Source organism: Diachasma alloeum, unplaced genomic scaffold (assembly GCF_001412515.2).
Source record: "Diachasma alloeum isolate Michigan unplaced genomic scaffold, Dall2.0 Dall_scaffold_00256, whole genome shotgun sequence".
In the NCBI taxonomy this organism is placed as follows: Eukaryota; Metazoa; Arthropoda; class Insecta; order Hymenoptera; family Braconidae; genus Diachasma; species Diachasma alloeum.
This window is the reverse complement of record NW_021680401.1, coordinates 845,038-862,049: the sequence shown is the minus strand read 5'-3', so window position 1 is coordinate 862,049 and position 17,012 is coordinate 845,038. Positions and strand designations below refer to the sequence as shown.

At 36.4% G+C, this 17,012-nt stretch overlaps 1 protein-coding gene across 1 annotated transcript; it reads right to left on the bottom strand.

The window, feature by feature from the left end:
• Positions 1-239: 239 nt before the first annotated feature.
• Positions 240-6,651, bottom strand: LOC107037579. The gene is made up of 3 exons (XM_015256202.1): positions 6,432-6,651; positions 4,604-4,960; positions 240-1,613 (listed from the first exon to the last, which is right to left on the bottom strand). The coding sequence occupies exons 1-3, from the start codon at positions 6,644-6,646 to the stop codon at positions 1,232-1,234; spliced, it is 954 nt and encodes a 317-aa protein (XP_015111688.1). The 5' UTR covers positions 6,647-6,651; the 3' UTR covers positions 240-1,231.
• Positions 6,652-17,012: the final 10,361 nt, after the last annotated feature.

The following is a 17,012-nucleotide window of genomic DNA, read 5'->3' as shown; positions in this document are numbered from 1 at the left end:
AATTTTTACTGAATATTTCTCTCCGTGCATGAGTTAGGTGTCCTAATGCTTTGACAATTCATTATTGTGAAAACGCGATAAAATTCCGAAGAAATAGACGAGTGACACATTTTGACCATCACTTTTTTCTTGTAAATAAAAAACATGTCTACGTCATCATGAGTTATGTGCCCTGAAACTTTAATAATTCATCAATGCAAAAAAGCAAAACAACTTCGAAAATATGAATGCATGAGACATTTTGGTCATTTCCTTTTTATTATAGATAACAAACATGTTCGCATCATCATGAATTATGTCTTCTGATGATTTGACAATACATTATGGCGACAACGCGAAAACGCTCTGGAAAAATAAACGCGTGACACATTCTGGCCATCTCCTTTTTATTATAAATTGTAGAATAGCTGTTTTCTAGCAAATGGAAGTGCTTCTCGTCCAAGGAGGCACCTTGGCCGAATATCCCCTAGTGGAATTTTCCGCACTAGGAGCGTTCGTAATTTTCGGTAACACAATATATGTATCTACTCATAATTCTACCAATTTTTGAATTTTTAAATTCTTTGTTATTTCCAGATTTAGTCTCACGAATTTTTTGGGAGTCTACACCAGTAACGTCCATGTCGTAAATTCTGGGTTACGCTAAGAGCTGATGAGGTTTGATTATGACCTCACTATTCAATCAATTTTTTTCCAAATGTATACCTTTATCTGAGAATTCTAAATTGAATTTATACCTTTAAAAAATAAGGCAGAATATTGGGAGCCATCCCGTACGTCTATATGATCACCTGCCTAGGAAGGTAGCTGATTCATATAGGTAGAAGCTTAAAATTGTATGACCTGGTTCCCAGATAACGAAATATTCACACTCCATATCAACCATATTAATTTGAGTTTTTGGGAGCGACCTTTTCTATAATTTTCCCCGTTATAATAACGCGTCAAAATGCATCGAATCAATATATAAAATCATGAATCTAAGGTGGGGGTCTTCTGTAGTGTTACCAAATTCCACTTTACGCACAAGCGATGAAAAATAATAACGGACGTTAGAGAGGATTCTTCAATAGATATTAATCACTGTAAAAACTTTTGGAATAGTTATAATGTAAACCTCATAAACTTCTAATGCCCATCAACTTCAAAACTTGAATGTTCAGAAATTCTAAATTGAAAAGAAAAGGTGTGCGGTTCGATATTGCTGATGTATACTCATTATGTAACGTGATTATAGACGATGAAACATGGTTAATGGATTCCCAATCAGTCGTAACTCTTGTGATAAAGTTTCCAATAATTTCAACGACAGCAAGTATCCATCCCCAGTCACCTTTGATCTGACGCACTGGTTCAACCTTGAGAAAGCTTGAACCGAAGGATGACTCGGATTTAGCAATGTTGATGAGCTCTGAAGGGGAGAGGACACATTTTTGCTGAGAAACTCGACCAATTTTCCGAACCCACAGTATAGTAGCTTCACATCTGGTACTGTCGCATACCCACTATTCTGACATTCTTGAATGGCGCTGCTCATCCAATCCCAATTATCCCAGTTGTCACGATAGTCCACCCTCTGATTATCCAGTTGCCATGTCAATAGTACTCGATACCTACAAATGGAACTTCAAGTTATCTACATTGGATATCCCACTAGAAAGAATATTGTTTCGAGTTAAAATAGTTTTGTTCTTTTTTTGAGGACTACACTACTGAATTTCTAAAGTCGTGAAATTAAAAACTGACCTCAGCGAGGCTTTCCCCACATGTGCAGTCACTCAAAAAATATCTATTGGGGTATATAGAATCATCAAATATGGCAAAAAAAATTTAATAACCTCAACAACCTATTTTTTATCTTGAAAGATTCCAATGTGCTTTTCGATTGTCGCATCGGGTCCAAATTTGCATTTGATATTTAGAACCCTACAACCACGAAAATTAAACACGCGAATTTCGATCGGATATCTTTCAAATTATTCCAATAGTTTTTAAATTATTAATGTCTAATAACGTCCAATTGGGAGCGGGTATTTTGCCGCGACAGAGTGGGTAGAAAGGGGAGTAGAAGAGGTGACAACAGCGCATCGGGTTATGAAAACAGAATAGTCACGTGAAGGTAGATACGGTATTGGCATGTCACTAGACGATAGAGGATAAGTTGTGATTGAGTGATACGATTTTTTGAATCTCCAAAAATGAAAAACGAATTCAATGTATGCGAATATCTATGTAATGCGTTAGATAAATCGATATTTTAATCAGCACTCATTTTAATACGTGAATCAATACACAGCAATGAATACGGTATCAATTCTTGCGTGTATTCATGTGCGACGTGAAGTATTATTTTGATATCGAATCAAGTATTGAAATCAACAGCCATATAAATATTCCTTTATGTAACGGATTGGATGTAGAATTCAATGCCCTATTAATACTTAATACTTGAATTAATAGCCAGAATGAAACTTTGGTGATGCATGAATGAAGTTAAGGATGTTTAACCTATCAAGTGGACAAATCAGTTGAAAATGAAAATAAAATTGACTAAATAAATCATTCCTGTTACAAATTATTGTTCTCATTAAATTATAAGTATAATGGCGTACTTTTCAGGTCTCAGAAACAATAATTAAAGAAAATGTTCATAAATAATGGACTTTGTGACTCCAGTGGTAACAGTCAAATTTTGATCGGGCAATATAGCACGCTTCGGCTAGTAATGGGTTTGTAACAGTGAGTTTGTGTGTGTTATACCTGTCCATATGTTTTCAGCACTGAATTATCGTCACCGACTTTACCGATCTCGATCAGCCCTTGTGTGGTGTTGTCGCGGTGCTCGACTCGTAACGGCGGTCAAATTTTTTTTGAGGAATTCAAAAATCTATCGAAGATATCACGCCTATATGGCCCGGTCCCCTACTTGTTCTTGCCGGTGATAGATTCTCCATAGTCTGAAGTAAATGGCTTATGGTTTTTTTCAATATCTTGAGTGTCTAACGCATGCAACATCTCGATCAAAGTTCACACAGCCAGGTTTCTTCCCTCGGCGTAATGTTACAAGAACTGATTTTCAGAAATGAATTTCTCACTAAGATGCGCCGATGGAAGGATTAAGATTATTAGTAACGTATAGCTTAAATATGAACCTGACATAGGAGACAATATCAAAATACGGTGAATAATGTGGGTTTTGGCTAAACATCCTTTACGTCACTAGCCTCTCTTCATAACCCGATGCACTGTTGTCACCTCCTCTAGGGGAGGGCGTACCCTCAGCCTGTGCCTGTACCGCTCAGCGGGTAATACCGCTCACCCGATTTTCTCCACAACCATCAACTTGAAAATTTCTTCCTGTTCCTGATCATGAAGAATTTGATGATAGGATGTGATTGTCGGAAAAATTTCACTTTATTTACCACTTTAAATATGAAAAAACACGTAACGAAGTTTTGAGGTCTTTACAGTGCAAAATTTGTGGACTTTTAATTAAGGTTTTTGATAGTTTCAAACGCTGAATTCTCATATTAAACTATGGTTATTCGATTCGTGGTACTTTCGTGCGTAATTTAAGACCAATTCGAACTCAAAACTCCACTCATGTCAATAATTATCAATAATTTTGTTGACGCCGAGCGGAGCCGGTAATACCGCTCATAGGATCGGCCACGTAGTTGCTCGACAGCCCTCGAGTACAGGTTAGATTGCGGGGCGAGCGATACACGCAAAACCCTATGAGCGGCATTGGAATCGTGCCGAGCGGTATTACCCGACGGCGGGTAGCACCGCTCAATAGGCTCTCTCTTTTATTTTCAATCAATTTTGTGGATTCTAAAGAGAATTAGGCGTCTACACTTCGAGAATAACGAATTCAATAGTTAAAGAAGTCTCACAAATACGTTTTTTATACTCAAGTTGAAATATAAAATATAAAACTGGCATTTCCTCTTAGGTGGGCGGTACAGGCACACCCTCCCCTACTCCCCTCTCTAACCGCTCTGTCGCGGCAAAATACACGCTCCCAATTAGTCGTTATTAAACATTAGCGACATGAAAACTATTGAATTATAATTTTTTTCTCAGTTTTCTATTATTCAGGGGACTCAAATCCATCACTGGACGCGAGGATTATTAGTAGTTCAAAAACACCCTGTATTTTCATGCCTGACGTGTTAAAGTATTAAGATGACATTTTCCAGACACTAATTTTTACAGTGCAATAATCTTATCAATTATTATACCGACGGAGGTGCCCGTGTGGTTAGAGTATGGGATTGGCATGCGGGTGACCCGGGTTCGATTCCTGGCTGGGGGGGGGGGGCAAAATTTGTGACACTCTAAATCTCACAGTTTCATTGTCGAGCGGGAGTCCTGTAAAAGACGACTTTACCTGGGCCGGTTTTTCCCTCAAATGAAGTTTTTCCTTGTCCTTCGGCGAATGCGGTACAGGGGATTGAGGGGTGGAAAGGGAACAAATCGTAAAAACCCGAAAGGGTATACGAGTGAAAAAAACTCTTATTAATTATCAATCATTGTGCCAGTAATTCATTCAAGTGAAATAATTAAGGTCTTCATAAAATTTGGACTTTATCATACTTACGACCAATCCAACGGATTATTTCCAAACTTAAACTTTCTCAACTGTGTCATAGCCGGAATCAAGTTGTAGTCAATTATCTTGAGTTTGTTATTAGCGATATTGAGAGTATTCAGATTTGGTAGCTTGTAGTAAATGTTGTAATCAATTGCGTAAAGGCTATTAAATGATATATCCAGAGTCCTCAAATTCGTTAGATGAGTGAACCAATCAGCTGGTACCCACGTCAAGTTGTTTCCCCAGAGGCTTAACTTCTCCAAATAAACGAGACCCCAAAATGCATTAGTCTCGATGGTACGAATCCGCGACTCGTGAATGTCTAGTGATTTGAGGGTCGTTCCAAATGTTGAAAATTGATTGCTGCAGAAAAATTGGAATTTTAACAGTACTTCATCTTCACCGCATAAATCATTCCGTCACATATGAGAGATTTTTCTCACATGATATAAATATATTCTTGACACTAAATTTTAGGAATTTTTTTCCCAAAATGATGTAATCAGTTTTTTATTCTCAGTACAATGCTTTCTAGAACCATGTTATCTTAAAATCAGTAACTTTGTTCTGAAAGCTGGATATTGTGAGCTCCCTGTGTACACCCTGTGTACACCCAGAAAAATGATTTATTTGAATCAAATAAAGTTTATTTAAATCAAACAAATATAATTGTGTATATAGTAGCAAATAATTTTTTTTTTCAAATTAAATAAAAAATTTTATTCGAAGTTTGGTTTATACTAAATAAATGGTTTTTCACTATTAATAAATCTTTATTTGATCCAAATAAATTCTTTATTCACACCAAATAAATAGTTTTCTTAGATTATAAACATTTCTTCCTTTCAACTAAATGAATATTTATTTGGTACTAATAATTTATTTTCGCTTTGAGATGGTAATAAACTCGAAAAAGATTGAACGTAAAACATGCAGTAATTATTAGGGGGCATACATCACGTAAGAAATTTTTGGGGGGCGGGGAAGAAATTTCTGTTCCATGGTTTCACTATCAGGGAGACGATGGTGAAAGCAGGTCATATATACACTGAGCAAAAAATTTTACAATATCCAAAGCACATTTAGTTAAGACAAGTAATTTTTCATCAATCGCTTAATTCTCTCAGGCATCTTAACTCACGTGGCCTGAGAAAGGTCTCATGCTTCAACATATTTTTGTATTCACGGATGATTTTGTCGCAAATGAACTCACTCAAATCTCGTAGAAGAATCGTCAATCTTCAAGTATTTATTGTTTTCATGATTTTCATTTTATGCACTTCCAATGTTTCGATATGTAATATATTGATGATATAACGCGGAACGATAGTGATAAATAAGAATTTATTCGAGTTCCGTGAAGCGCAAATATTCTGAAATTTAAGCCATTGAAAATAAGACCCTTCTCTCAAGTAAATATTGTCTATATGTTTGGAAATCTTTTTTTCAGTGTACTGGAGTGACAAGTGTAATGAAAAATTGGATTAGAATGATTCTAGAGAGCTCAAATCGTCCAGATTTCAAGTTTCCTAGATTAGGTTCATACGACCTTTTCAACATAGCCCACTAATATTGTTGAAACACACTTTCAAAATTCCTTCACAAAATACAATAAACTACGAATTGTTTAAATAAGAAAATTGTTCATTTGAAATGAATAAATTATTCATTTAATATAATTAATTTTTTTCTCTTAAAACAAGTAAACAAGTTTATTCACTTATAACAAAAATATTCTTGAAATGATTAAAAAATTTCAAATAAATATTTTTATTTGATTAAGAAAAACATTTTTCTGGGTGCACCTTCACTAAATAACCCTCGAATTACTCACTCTGGAATAACCATCAAGTTTGAATCTTGTATTGTAATAGCCGTCGTATTTTTATAAGCCTTGTCAAACTTCTGATGCAAGGTTGATATTCCAACACACGTGAACTCGACTCCAGCAGGCAAATAAGATACAGAAACCATGCATTTCTCTGCACTAATCGAGAAACTAACCCACCCAACGAAAATCAGTATTTTCAAAAAATTCTCCATACTCATAGCTGAACACCATTAGCTCAAAAAATGAAACTGAAACACTGAAACTGTCGTCCCCCATCCGATCCCACAAATTAGCAGCCTCATGGAGCTTCCGGCGTTCGTAATCATATCTCCACCTTTTCCTGTCTTCCATTAGTCGTTGCGTAAATAGTCCCAGATAAATCTAAATTCTTAGTCAACTTTTTTTTCCCTATAGAAAAATCCGTGTCCGTAACCTGTAACCAAGGTTTTTCTTTTTGTTTCTATGCCCAAGTCCTTCTTCCTTCTTCATGAACCGTCCATTTAATGTAGTCAATTGGAAGATTATAAAATCAGCTTCAAAATAACATCTGATTTGCCCAATTACGCCAATTTTTCATTAACTTATGGGAGTTTTAGGCGAAAATTGAATTTCATGTTTCACTTGGAAAATGAATTTGGTTGAATTTTTCGATGCTCCTAAGTGGACTAGGCAGGGATATCTACATATCGTTTTGAAGAGCATTTATTATTCTTCAAAATGCTAAATCTATAAATCTTCAATATGATAAATCTGATTTAATTTCATTTTCAGTATATTATTGGAGATTGTTTCCATTTTTTACGTTATTTCACACCTCGGAAACGACTGTTTTTGCCACTTATTGAGGCTTGAGACTTGACCAGTGGGGACCTATCACATGTCTATTTCAAGGTCTCACGATAATGCAGCGATTTTCAAAGTTCTACTTTACATTATGATATATTATTGCATCCTTAATTGAATTGTCTGAACGATGCAAATGTTTGCGTTTCGATGCTACCAATTGTTTTCATTTTTCATCCAATGATTTCGTGTCGATAGATATGAGTGTATGCATGATCAGTGATAAGTTTCGATTTTTGATATATTTGTGTGATGGATCGATTTGATCAACTAATAGATTTGTTTTCATTAACATGATTATTTGTATGAGAATTTTTTTTCATGATTGATTTGTTGATTGCAATTGTTTGGATGTAGGCTAATAATGAAAATGATAACGATAATACCTGTGCTTTTCTCAGCAGCTTTATGAAGATGTTACATTTGTTAGTGTAGATTTTCGGATGTATATTTTTTTGTATATTTTTCCATTTATTGTATTCTATTGTACTATGAGCTATTTTGGTTTGATACGTATTACACAATATATCGTTATGTAGGAGTTTCACAGGTATCGATGGACCTTAAGTCTTAAATAAAGAATATGTTGAATATGATTTTAACATGTCACATTTTGACACTTTCCATGTGTTTTCTTGTCTCGAGATTGACGAGATTTGCTCAGTTGTTGTTCAAATCTGTGGAGAGGTCTTATGCCCAGATGAGAATATATTAAATTACCTTGAAACTGATCCCTGAATTACTTGATTAAGGCTAATTTTCATTAACACAAGATATATGCGCGCGCCGATCTATTCATTTGTTGAAATGAAGAAATGGAATTCATTGAGTGTCATTTTCTCATGAATACCTTATAAATATTGATAATGAATCAAAGAGAATTCGACTAATGATTGAAGTGAATAGCGAAGTAGAGTAAAAGAATCTATAAAGAATTTTTCATTTTCAATTAATTATCTTCAATTTTTTTAAATAATCGGTCTCCATAAAAGGACAGAATTTATTAATTTCACCGATGATATGTATACATGTGAAATATATATATTATATATATATGACGTGAAAAAAAAATTACCACTGAAGAATTTGAAATTATGTCACTGAAGAATTTGAAAATGCCGCGTGTTTTTTTGTGAATAACTTCGTGTCACATATTGACCAATCAGAATTAAGGATTAGCGGTCAGGCAGTTTCGAGATATTTCGATATAAAACAACTTCACGTTTCTTTCATCTTTAGTAAAATAGGATATGAAAGTTTTTATCCAAGAATGGAATTTCATTACGTTTATTGTAAATTCAGTTTGGGTTGGATTTTTCTATAACTATTGGTAAAGTGAATGACACCATTTGTATACCATTTCAAAGGAAATTTGTTGTTATAGAACGTGAAAATCAGGAGAATTGAAACTTAAAAAATGACGACATATACTGATCTCATCCTCAAGTCCCGCCTAGTTCATCAAGAATCCCATAAAAATCGAACGAAATAAAATTTTTAGGACGAGATGAAGGGAAAATGTAATCTAGTCAGCGTAATATTTCCCCTTAACAGTACCATAGAAATTTTCCTGCATGCATAGACACCCCCCAAGCCCATTTAAACCCCCGAGAAACCACCAGAATTTTACAAACTCACATTCAGCAGTTCTGGTTCTAATATCTAATATTAAAATCTCGCAATGTCGTTTTCACGATATTTATTAATATTACCGTCTCCAAGCGAGTATGAACTGGACACCCATGAGAAAAATCGTGGAGAATCACCACCATCGAGTTCTAGCATTCCCATTGTCGTGAAGGTGGTAGAAAATATTGTGTCGACCATTGTATACTCCATTTTGCAACAGATGGAATAAAAGACTGGGGTGGTTGTTTCAGGTCTTATCTCGGGTAAAAAGTTTCACAAGCGCCAGAGAGCCTCCCAGCGACCATTGCAATCTACAATGTAGGTGGCACGTATTGTTTACACCCCCACTGTGACTTACGTGCGACAATGAAAACGAAAAAGAAGTATGAGAATGGAAACAAAATGCAGAACAGAGGTACGAGTGCGTGTGTGGACGTGACTTGGATTTTGCACTTTATTTTTCCTTCTATTTTTTATTTTCTTTTATGGGAAGAATTATGACAAGAAGGAGGAGGACGCAACCACCCTTTTGCCCCCATTCAAATGAGTATGGCACTTACGGAGGAGTGAGTCAGGGAATAAAACTGTGGAGACCCGCGAGAATACATACGAGGGATAAATTATTGTATCCGAACTCATAAAAACATCTATAAATATCTGAGGCCGGGCGACCCTAGTGACTTCATCCAAGTCTCGACACTTTATTGCTCTATATTCCATTTCATCCCTCCTTCTTACACTGGGTGATTAACCTAAAATTTTCCTTCCCCGTTTCTTCACTTCATGTCTTGCGTATTTCGGAGATTTTTTTTGACGACTTGCTTGCGAAAGGATAACCGCATTAAGGATATCCAAGTACTTTGGCTATTTTTCCTCCAGTGAAATGCTTTTCTACTTTTGTAGTNTCAAACTCCGGGCCACCGCTGGCTGAGGCTTGGTTATCGAGCTCCGGCATGCCANTGCGAAAGGATAACCGCATTAAGGATATCCAAGTACTTTGGCTATTTTTCCTCCAGTGAAATGCTTTTCTACTTTTGTAGTCGAACATCAAAACGGTCATTTAAGACCCATTTGAACCTATGTTTCCGGACATTTTATAACGATGTTATTATTTAAACCTTGCAGGTCTGCATTTAAATTTCGATATTAAACCGTTAGAAAACAGTTTAAAAGATTGATGAAATCATTAAAAAATTGCATTTTTTGAAAATTACGAGCACTTTCTATAAATACTTTATAAACAATCAATTTTTCATCATGAAAATCATTTCTTCAGAATCGTAACAAATTTGTTCATATTCAGAATTTTACCAAAAATTGATTTGATGCCGAAAACTAAGGTTTCCGAATGTTTAAACAATTTCAAGTATTTATTTACAAATAACCAACGAAACAAAAAATAATAGTTCTATGTAAAATGTAATTTGAATAATGCTGAATATGCATGATTTTTTTCAAATTTTTGTCACGCAATATAATTGACAAATTTGGTGATTGGAAATCGGTGAATCTATAGTGTATTCTGTACCAAACTGTAAAAGATACCTTTAAGATATCCTTAAGGTAGTTTGAATAGACTCCAATCGAGTCGTTAAGTGTAACGGGAAAAAGTAAATTCAAAGTGCCCAAAAAACATTATTCACGATTGATAATTTTTATATGAATTATATCTTTTATGTGTGTAAGAAATTAATCTATCGAATTATTTTTTCAGTAGTTTTTTCGACAATTGTCTCTCCTTTGACTAGGGTGTTTGGATCAGTGACAACCCTGTACATTCGAAAATATTTCCCTTTCCATGGCATCCCACGTACGAAAAAACGAATGGGCCGAGCTTGGCCCAAGCCCGGTGGCCGGCCTGCCGAACTTCGGGACCCGTTCCTCAACCGGGACCGCGCCAGACTTGNCCATGCATTCAACCAACGCAACACTGCCACTTCCACATGACACCCCATTTTGGGGCACCCAGAAATATGAATTATTTATTACAAAATGTTCACACTGACGATTATGATTATGATTTTTATATTAGGCATAGAATTTTTATCGTTTTTCCTTTAATTCTTAGGGCTGCCCACGAGCCTCAAACGAGACTTCACGTGGAAGGAATCGTCTCGGTCTTGGTGAACACGGAAAGTTTTCATCTCGTCACAGTCTCAAAAGAGACAGTATCGGCTCTTCTCGTGATGACTCACAATCAATTAATCTCATCTCGGCCTCAAGTTTCTCGTGGTTCTTCAATGTAAAGTCTCGGTTTTTACACATAAAAAACGCATATGGAAATATGCACTCGCTTATATACTCGCCTTCGGCTCGTGCTATAAACCTCCCACGAGCCAAAAAACACATTTCCGCACTCGTAACGAAATATACTAGTTCGTAACTCGTGAAAAAATGTTTTTTAGCTCGTGGGATTATATATAACCTCCCACTCGCCAAAAAACACTTTTTTGCACTCGTTACGAAATATACTATTTTGACACTGCTGTTACGTTCACCTCGTGCCAAAAAGTGCCTTTTCGTGTCCCGGAACCTGAAAATTAATATACACACCTCGTCATGGGAAACATATCATCCTCCCCCACGGGCTTGCTATCCTCGCCTTCGGCTCGGAAGGCAATCTTGCACGTGGGGAACGGTGATCTGTTTTCCAAGGCTCGGGCATGTAATGTACTATTTCGTTTCTTCGTAAAAAAAAGTAAACAAAAAGTCTTTTTGTTTACTCATAAATGAAAAAGGTACTGTTCGGCCACTCGCTAAACGTAACATGACTATATCGTGAATTATATAGGCGTGAATTACTGGAAAATCTCGGGCAAGCCCTGGGGATTTTTTAACCTGCAAAACTTGACACCCTCAGTTGTTTCTAACGAAGCTATCGGAAAATACCCGATAATTTTGAAGCTCTTAGGGTATTACTACTGAGAATTACATACTAATAGTGGAGTTTTCAGATTGCATCAGAGACAGCCCGGGTAGAAATTCAACCGGGGATTCAGCCGCAACTCGGGTGAGCGCGAGCTCAGCCTCGGCTTGCCGCTTGACCCGAGTTCACGCCGCGACACGCCGCTCCATGCCGGCTCACAGTCGAACACTCATCAGACGGCATAACCCGGCACTTGAGTTTGAGCTGTGGCTCAAAGCTTAGAACTCAGCTCCGATTGAGTCGTGTCGTTTCGAGTGGAGGGTGGAATAGAATGATATTTATGCATTTTTAGAATATCGATTTAAAATTTGAATACTTTGGAAAATCAATCTTCTTACTATAAAAAAAAATGGAATTCCATTGAACTTTCTATAAAATTTGAAATTTATTGATTTTTCCCTCTGTCATCGAATATAAAACCTGGCACTTTCTCTAAGAATTCCTATTGAATTTCTATTGGAGCTCTATGAGAATTCTATTTAAGTTTTATTGCAATTCTATTGAAAAATTCTATTTTTTTTGCGTCAATGCCATTGAAAATTATGCAACTTTCCCCTGCATTTTTAATAGATATTTGTTTGTAGAAAAAAATCCATTGATTTTTCTAGATAATTTATTCTGTTAGGATTTCTTCCACAGAAACTATTGGGCATGAATTTTCCAAGTTTTGTTCCTGCATTTGATTAAAAGAAAAGAAGAAAAACCGAGCGGAAAAAACTTAGAAATCTTACGCCTAAGAAAATCTATAGGAACATAAAAACCTATTTACTTTCTTGCACCAAATTTTACCTTAACAAAAAGACTCTATGAAGTTGCATAATCTCCTATAGAATCGGCGCAAGAAACGAATAGAATTCTAATAGAACTTCCAGAGAATTCTCATAGAATTCCAATAGAAATTTAATAGAAAGCGCTAGGTTTTTCTGTTGAATTTTTTCATGCGTGTTATTTTGGCATACCTGTATTCAACATTTCCCTAATAAATCGTAGAATATTCTTAGAACTCGTAGGCCTATCGAAAAATGAAGAATATCCTCTCCTGTAGCGTTGATAATTAATAATAAAGGTTCGTTAACGTTTTTCAAGTGATTATTTTTCTTGATTTTGTTTGTTGTATTCGCGAGAAAAAAGAAAGTTTTGACTACGTTTCAGTGAATTGTTCTACCTTGTATTTTCAGCTTAATCCCATTCGATTAGTTAATATCACGTTATTTCTGATGAGCTTGTGATTGTTCATCTGAAAAAGCATGTCATCTTCACATTTATTCGATTGTTTTTTCGCTCAAATCACGATGCCATCGGACCTGTCAAATCATTATTGAGGTTAAGTATACTGGGATTGAGTAATTGGAGATGAACCTGAGGTTGAGCAGTGGCCATTCAACTAAAGCCCGGCGAAGCGTTTCGGGTAATAGTTTAACGCTGGGCTGTGAGCGCGTGACGCGGCTCAACCTCGGGTACATGTGACGCGCGTGGAGTTTGCCCCAAGCTGGCGCGGAGTGGCGTATTTCTAGCTGGGAAACGGGTTCCGAGCCGAGCTCGAGCGGCCTGATTTCTACCCGGGAGTGTGGGAAAAGTAAATGGTTGTGGAGGAAATCAAGTGAGCGATATTGAATGCTGAGTGGTACAGGCATCGCCTCCCCTATCAATCATTCATGCAAATACATAAGATTTGATGTTACTGAACTTCAGGAGGCTTACAATGACCCTTTTTGATCACCGAATTGCATTTCATGGTATGGAACACTACGTAAAAACGTAGTCTCAAACGTGACATTCTCTCTATATCCCATTTTATCGCTTTCTTTACTCTGTATGATTAACCTAAAATCTTTTTTCTCTTCTCTTCATTCTTCGAGAAATTTTTTGCCGAGGTTTTTTGCCACTTCACGTTCCCCTGGTAATATTCTCCAGTCCCTGTGGTACGCTTAAGAAATTGACACGGCTCTAAATGAGACCGCAGGGGATTAGAATGTGTTTTCTCTTTTTTTTTCAAGTTTGTATTATTTACATTCTGAGATGGTTCTTTCTGTTGCTGCAATTCCAGTGGTTTTCTTGGATTAAATTCTTTTGGAAGAGGTGGAATGCTTTTAGTGAGGGATTGTTTGATGAACGAAGGTTTCTGGGACAATTAGAGTGGATGGAAATGGGGATTAGCAATTTCAGGTGGTCCTTTCATTACATTTTGGGGAAGAGTTATTTTAGAAATGGAGAACTTCAGCGCTGGCAATTTACACAACGATCCATTTGATTTAAAAAATCATTACCGTTTACTTGTATATTTCTGGTGGCCTTACTCTATAGAGTAAGGCCACCCCTCAACTGTACATTCTTATACGAATGAAAGTAATACAGATAAAAAGAGAACATTTTCTGGACGGTCTTGTTGCACAAGAATGACCGAGTGTACACAACAAAAAATTTCCACAGACAATTTCCACAACAAAATTTACATATTGACAAAGCATGGATGGAAGGCCCAAAACCAGACTATATATGGCATGTCGAACCTGGCATACCGTCCGACCTGAACACAGGTGCACCCGTGTTCGGGCCGGATGCGATTCTGAGTGGAATCGGCATGCCGTACAAAATTTGTGGTCGGATATCCATGCGGGCATCGGGAACTTTTGACTCTAACTTCTCTTATTAATCTTTGCAATTTTCTCAGTACACGGAGAAAAGTCACCAACTAGTTGTTAAAGTTCACCAACAAGTTGTTGACATTCATTAGCTAGTTGTTGACAAAAATGAATTACCAACCAATTGGTGTATTTCAACAACTAGTTGGTAAATTTCAACAAATTAGTTGGTGAATTTCAACAGCTAATGGGTAAATTTCAACAACTGATTGGTGGACTTAAACAACTGGTTGGTGAAAAGAAAATTTAATTTTAACTTAAATTTGATTACTCACAGTGATGTTCGCGATTTCTCGCAAAGATCGACTTCATTTGGAAACGACCCATACGATTGTGGTTTTCTTGGTCTCCCCTTCTTGACACACAAATTAAATTTGGTTACCTATAACAATGATGAATTTTAACAACTAGTTGTTACAATTCACAACAAAAATTGTCTCCGTGTAGGATATATAGTATTATGCTAAACAAAACAAAAACGTGAACTAAATGGCGAATGAAAAGTAATCTACCACAGAAAATTAAACAAAAACGAACTTATAATATTGGAACTAATTCATAAGATTTGGTTGTAATAATTATGTTCTGTTTTGATTTTCCCTTAGGGGATCTTTTGTATCTAAGGGAATACTGAATTCCTCCCCTCCTATATCTTTGGAGGGTTATTCGGTCAATTGACAACTTGTCGGTTCTACTATGATCGCCACGCTGAACTTTTTAAAATTTTGTGAATATCTTAGTTTGAGAACTCTGAAAAAAATTTCAGTAATTTAATGTCCAATTTAAAATGTATGCAAGCTCTATCAACAGTTACTTTTATCAACAATATTATCAATAATGAAATGATGCAATTTAATGTTGAAACTTTGTGAGTCGCCTATTGTGAAGTACGTAGAGAAAAGAATATAATTTTGGCGATCAAATTTGTTTCAGACAAATAAATGTCCGAAATGTCCACACGGAATTCCCTCATACACAGTAAAAAATCCAGAGTTTCGACCCTGAGTCCACACCAAACGGAGTGAAAATAAGTCCTCACCGTTTTTCGGTGTGAATATGCGGAGTTAATTCATTCCGGAGTGAAATACAGCGAGTGGAGTGAAAATTAACACTGCCACGGTGTCAAAATGAACATATCAATCAATACAGTTCGGTGTGAAAAATAAAAATCGACTCCGTACCCAAGTTTGACTTCGGACGAGAGAGTTGACTTTAACACCGGAATATTTAACCCCTCACACCAGAGGCAGTAATACCGATCTTGTTTAATATGTAAAATCTTGTCTGAAACAGATTTGATTGGCAGACTTATATTTTTCATCACGCTGTGACGAAAAGTGAACTTCCGCCACATTGTGATGAAAAATATTGTTCGTAACTCGTGAAAAAATGTTTTTTGCACTCGTTACGAAATATACTATTTCCTCGCTGTAGCGGATGCTGAATATGTGGATAGAAAACTACGCAACTTCGAACTGAGTGTAATAATTAATTATTTCCTTCATTCTAAATAGCAACAAATCAGAATGCACTGTTTGGGAACATTTTCCTCGATTAGTCATCGTACTGCGTACTCAAGATACTTTAGATTCTGATGGGTTAAACTGGTCCCTCTCTTTGCAATGCTACGAAACTATTGGGAAATATCACAGCCGATAAAATGTATCATCAAAATTCATGTAGAACTTCATCTACTACACTCCGAAGTTGATTGTTAAATTACTTAGATATTTTCCATGATTTTTTGTAGTACTTTTTGCCATCCAGCGCCGCGCTTGTGGTCCAATGGAGCATTTAGAAGGTATTCTATCGACGGTTGGGTCATATACCCAACGCTGTTAAATTATTGACTGCAGTTGTTGCGTTACTAGCAGAAAATTCATGTCAGGAATACACTCCGATAGTCACTTCCCAGATAGCCAAATTCAGTTACGATGGTGTTACACTCGCCTTACCGCGTGCCACCGTAATACAACAGTGATGTCCACGTAGAGCACCCGCGCGAAAGTACAATAACGGCACACGTGCTGTCACACGCAGTTCAGTAATAGTATTGTTGCGAGACCGAACGCGCGCTACGGCACGTTGCAATTGTAACAATCATAATTGAAAATCTCAAAATTAAATTAATCATGAATTAAATTTGCCGCCTCAGACGACTTGAACCAATGAGGAATAAGCGTGACAGACTCGCGAGATATGGATAGTTATCGACTTTAAGGGTGCCAAGTGAATTTTGCGATGACCTTGAAAATTGACATTCACCAACAAAGTTATAATTTTTTTAATTAATAGTATTAGACAGATGGTGAACATCGGTGACAATTTTAACATTTTAGAACTTATGGATATCGAGAAATTAAATAAACAAAATCAGTCTTATACACGGCCTCTTATGGAGTTTTGATTAAATTGAACGTTTCAACCCCCTAGGAACTCAAGAAAAATTTGAAAAAATTTGAAGATATGGGGAATGATGTGTTCAATGTGATGGCGACAAAAAACAATGGGGTACCGGGGTGAATAAGAGAGATATTTCAACCC

What these genes read in the sequence shown, in the direction of transcription:
- LOC107037579 (XM_015256202.1), bottom strand. Translation starts at nt 6,646, where the DNA reads ATGAGTATGGAGAATTTTTTGAAAATACTGATTTTCGTTGGGTGGGTT. An exon ending in AACTTGATGGTTATTCCAGA is followed by an intron (nt 4,961 to 6,431) that starts GTGAGTAATTCG and finishes ATTTTTCTGCAG; the next exon opens with CAATCAATTTTCAACATTTG. An exon ending in AATAATCCGTTGGATTGGTC is followed by an intron (nt 1,614 to 4,603) that starts GTAAGTATGATA and finishes TTCCATTTGTAG; the next exon opens with GTATCGAGTACTATTGACAT.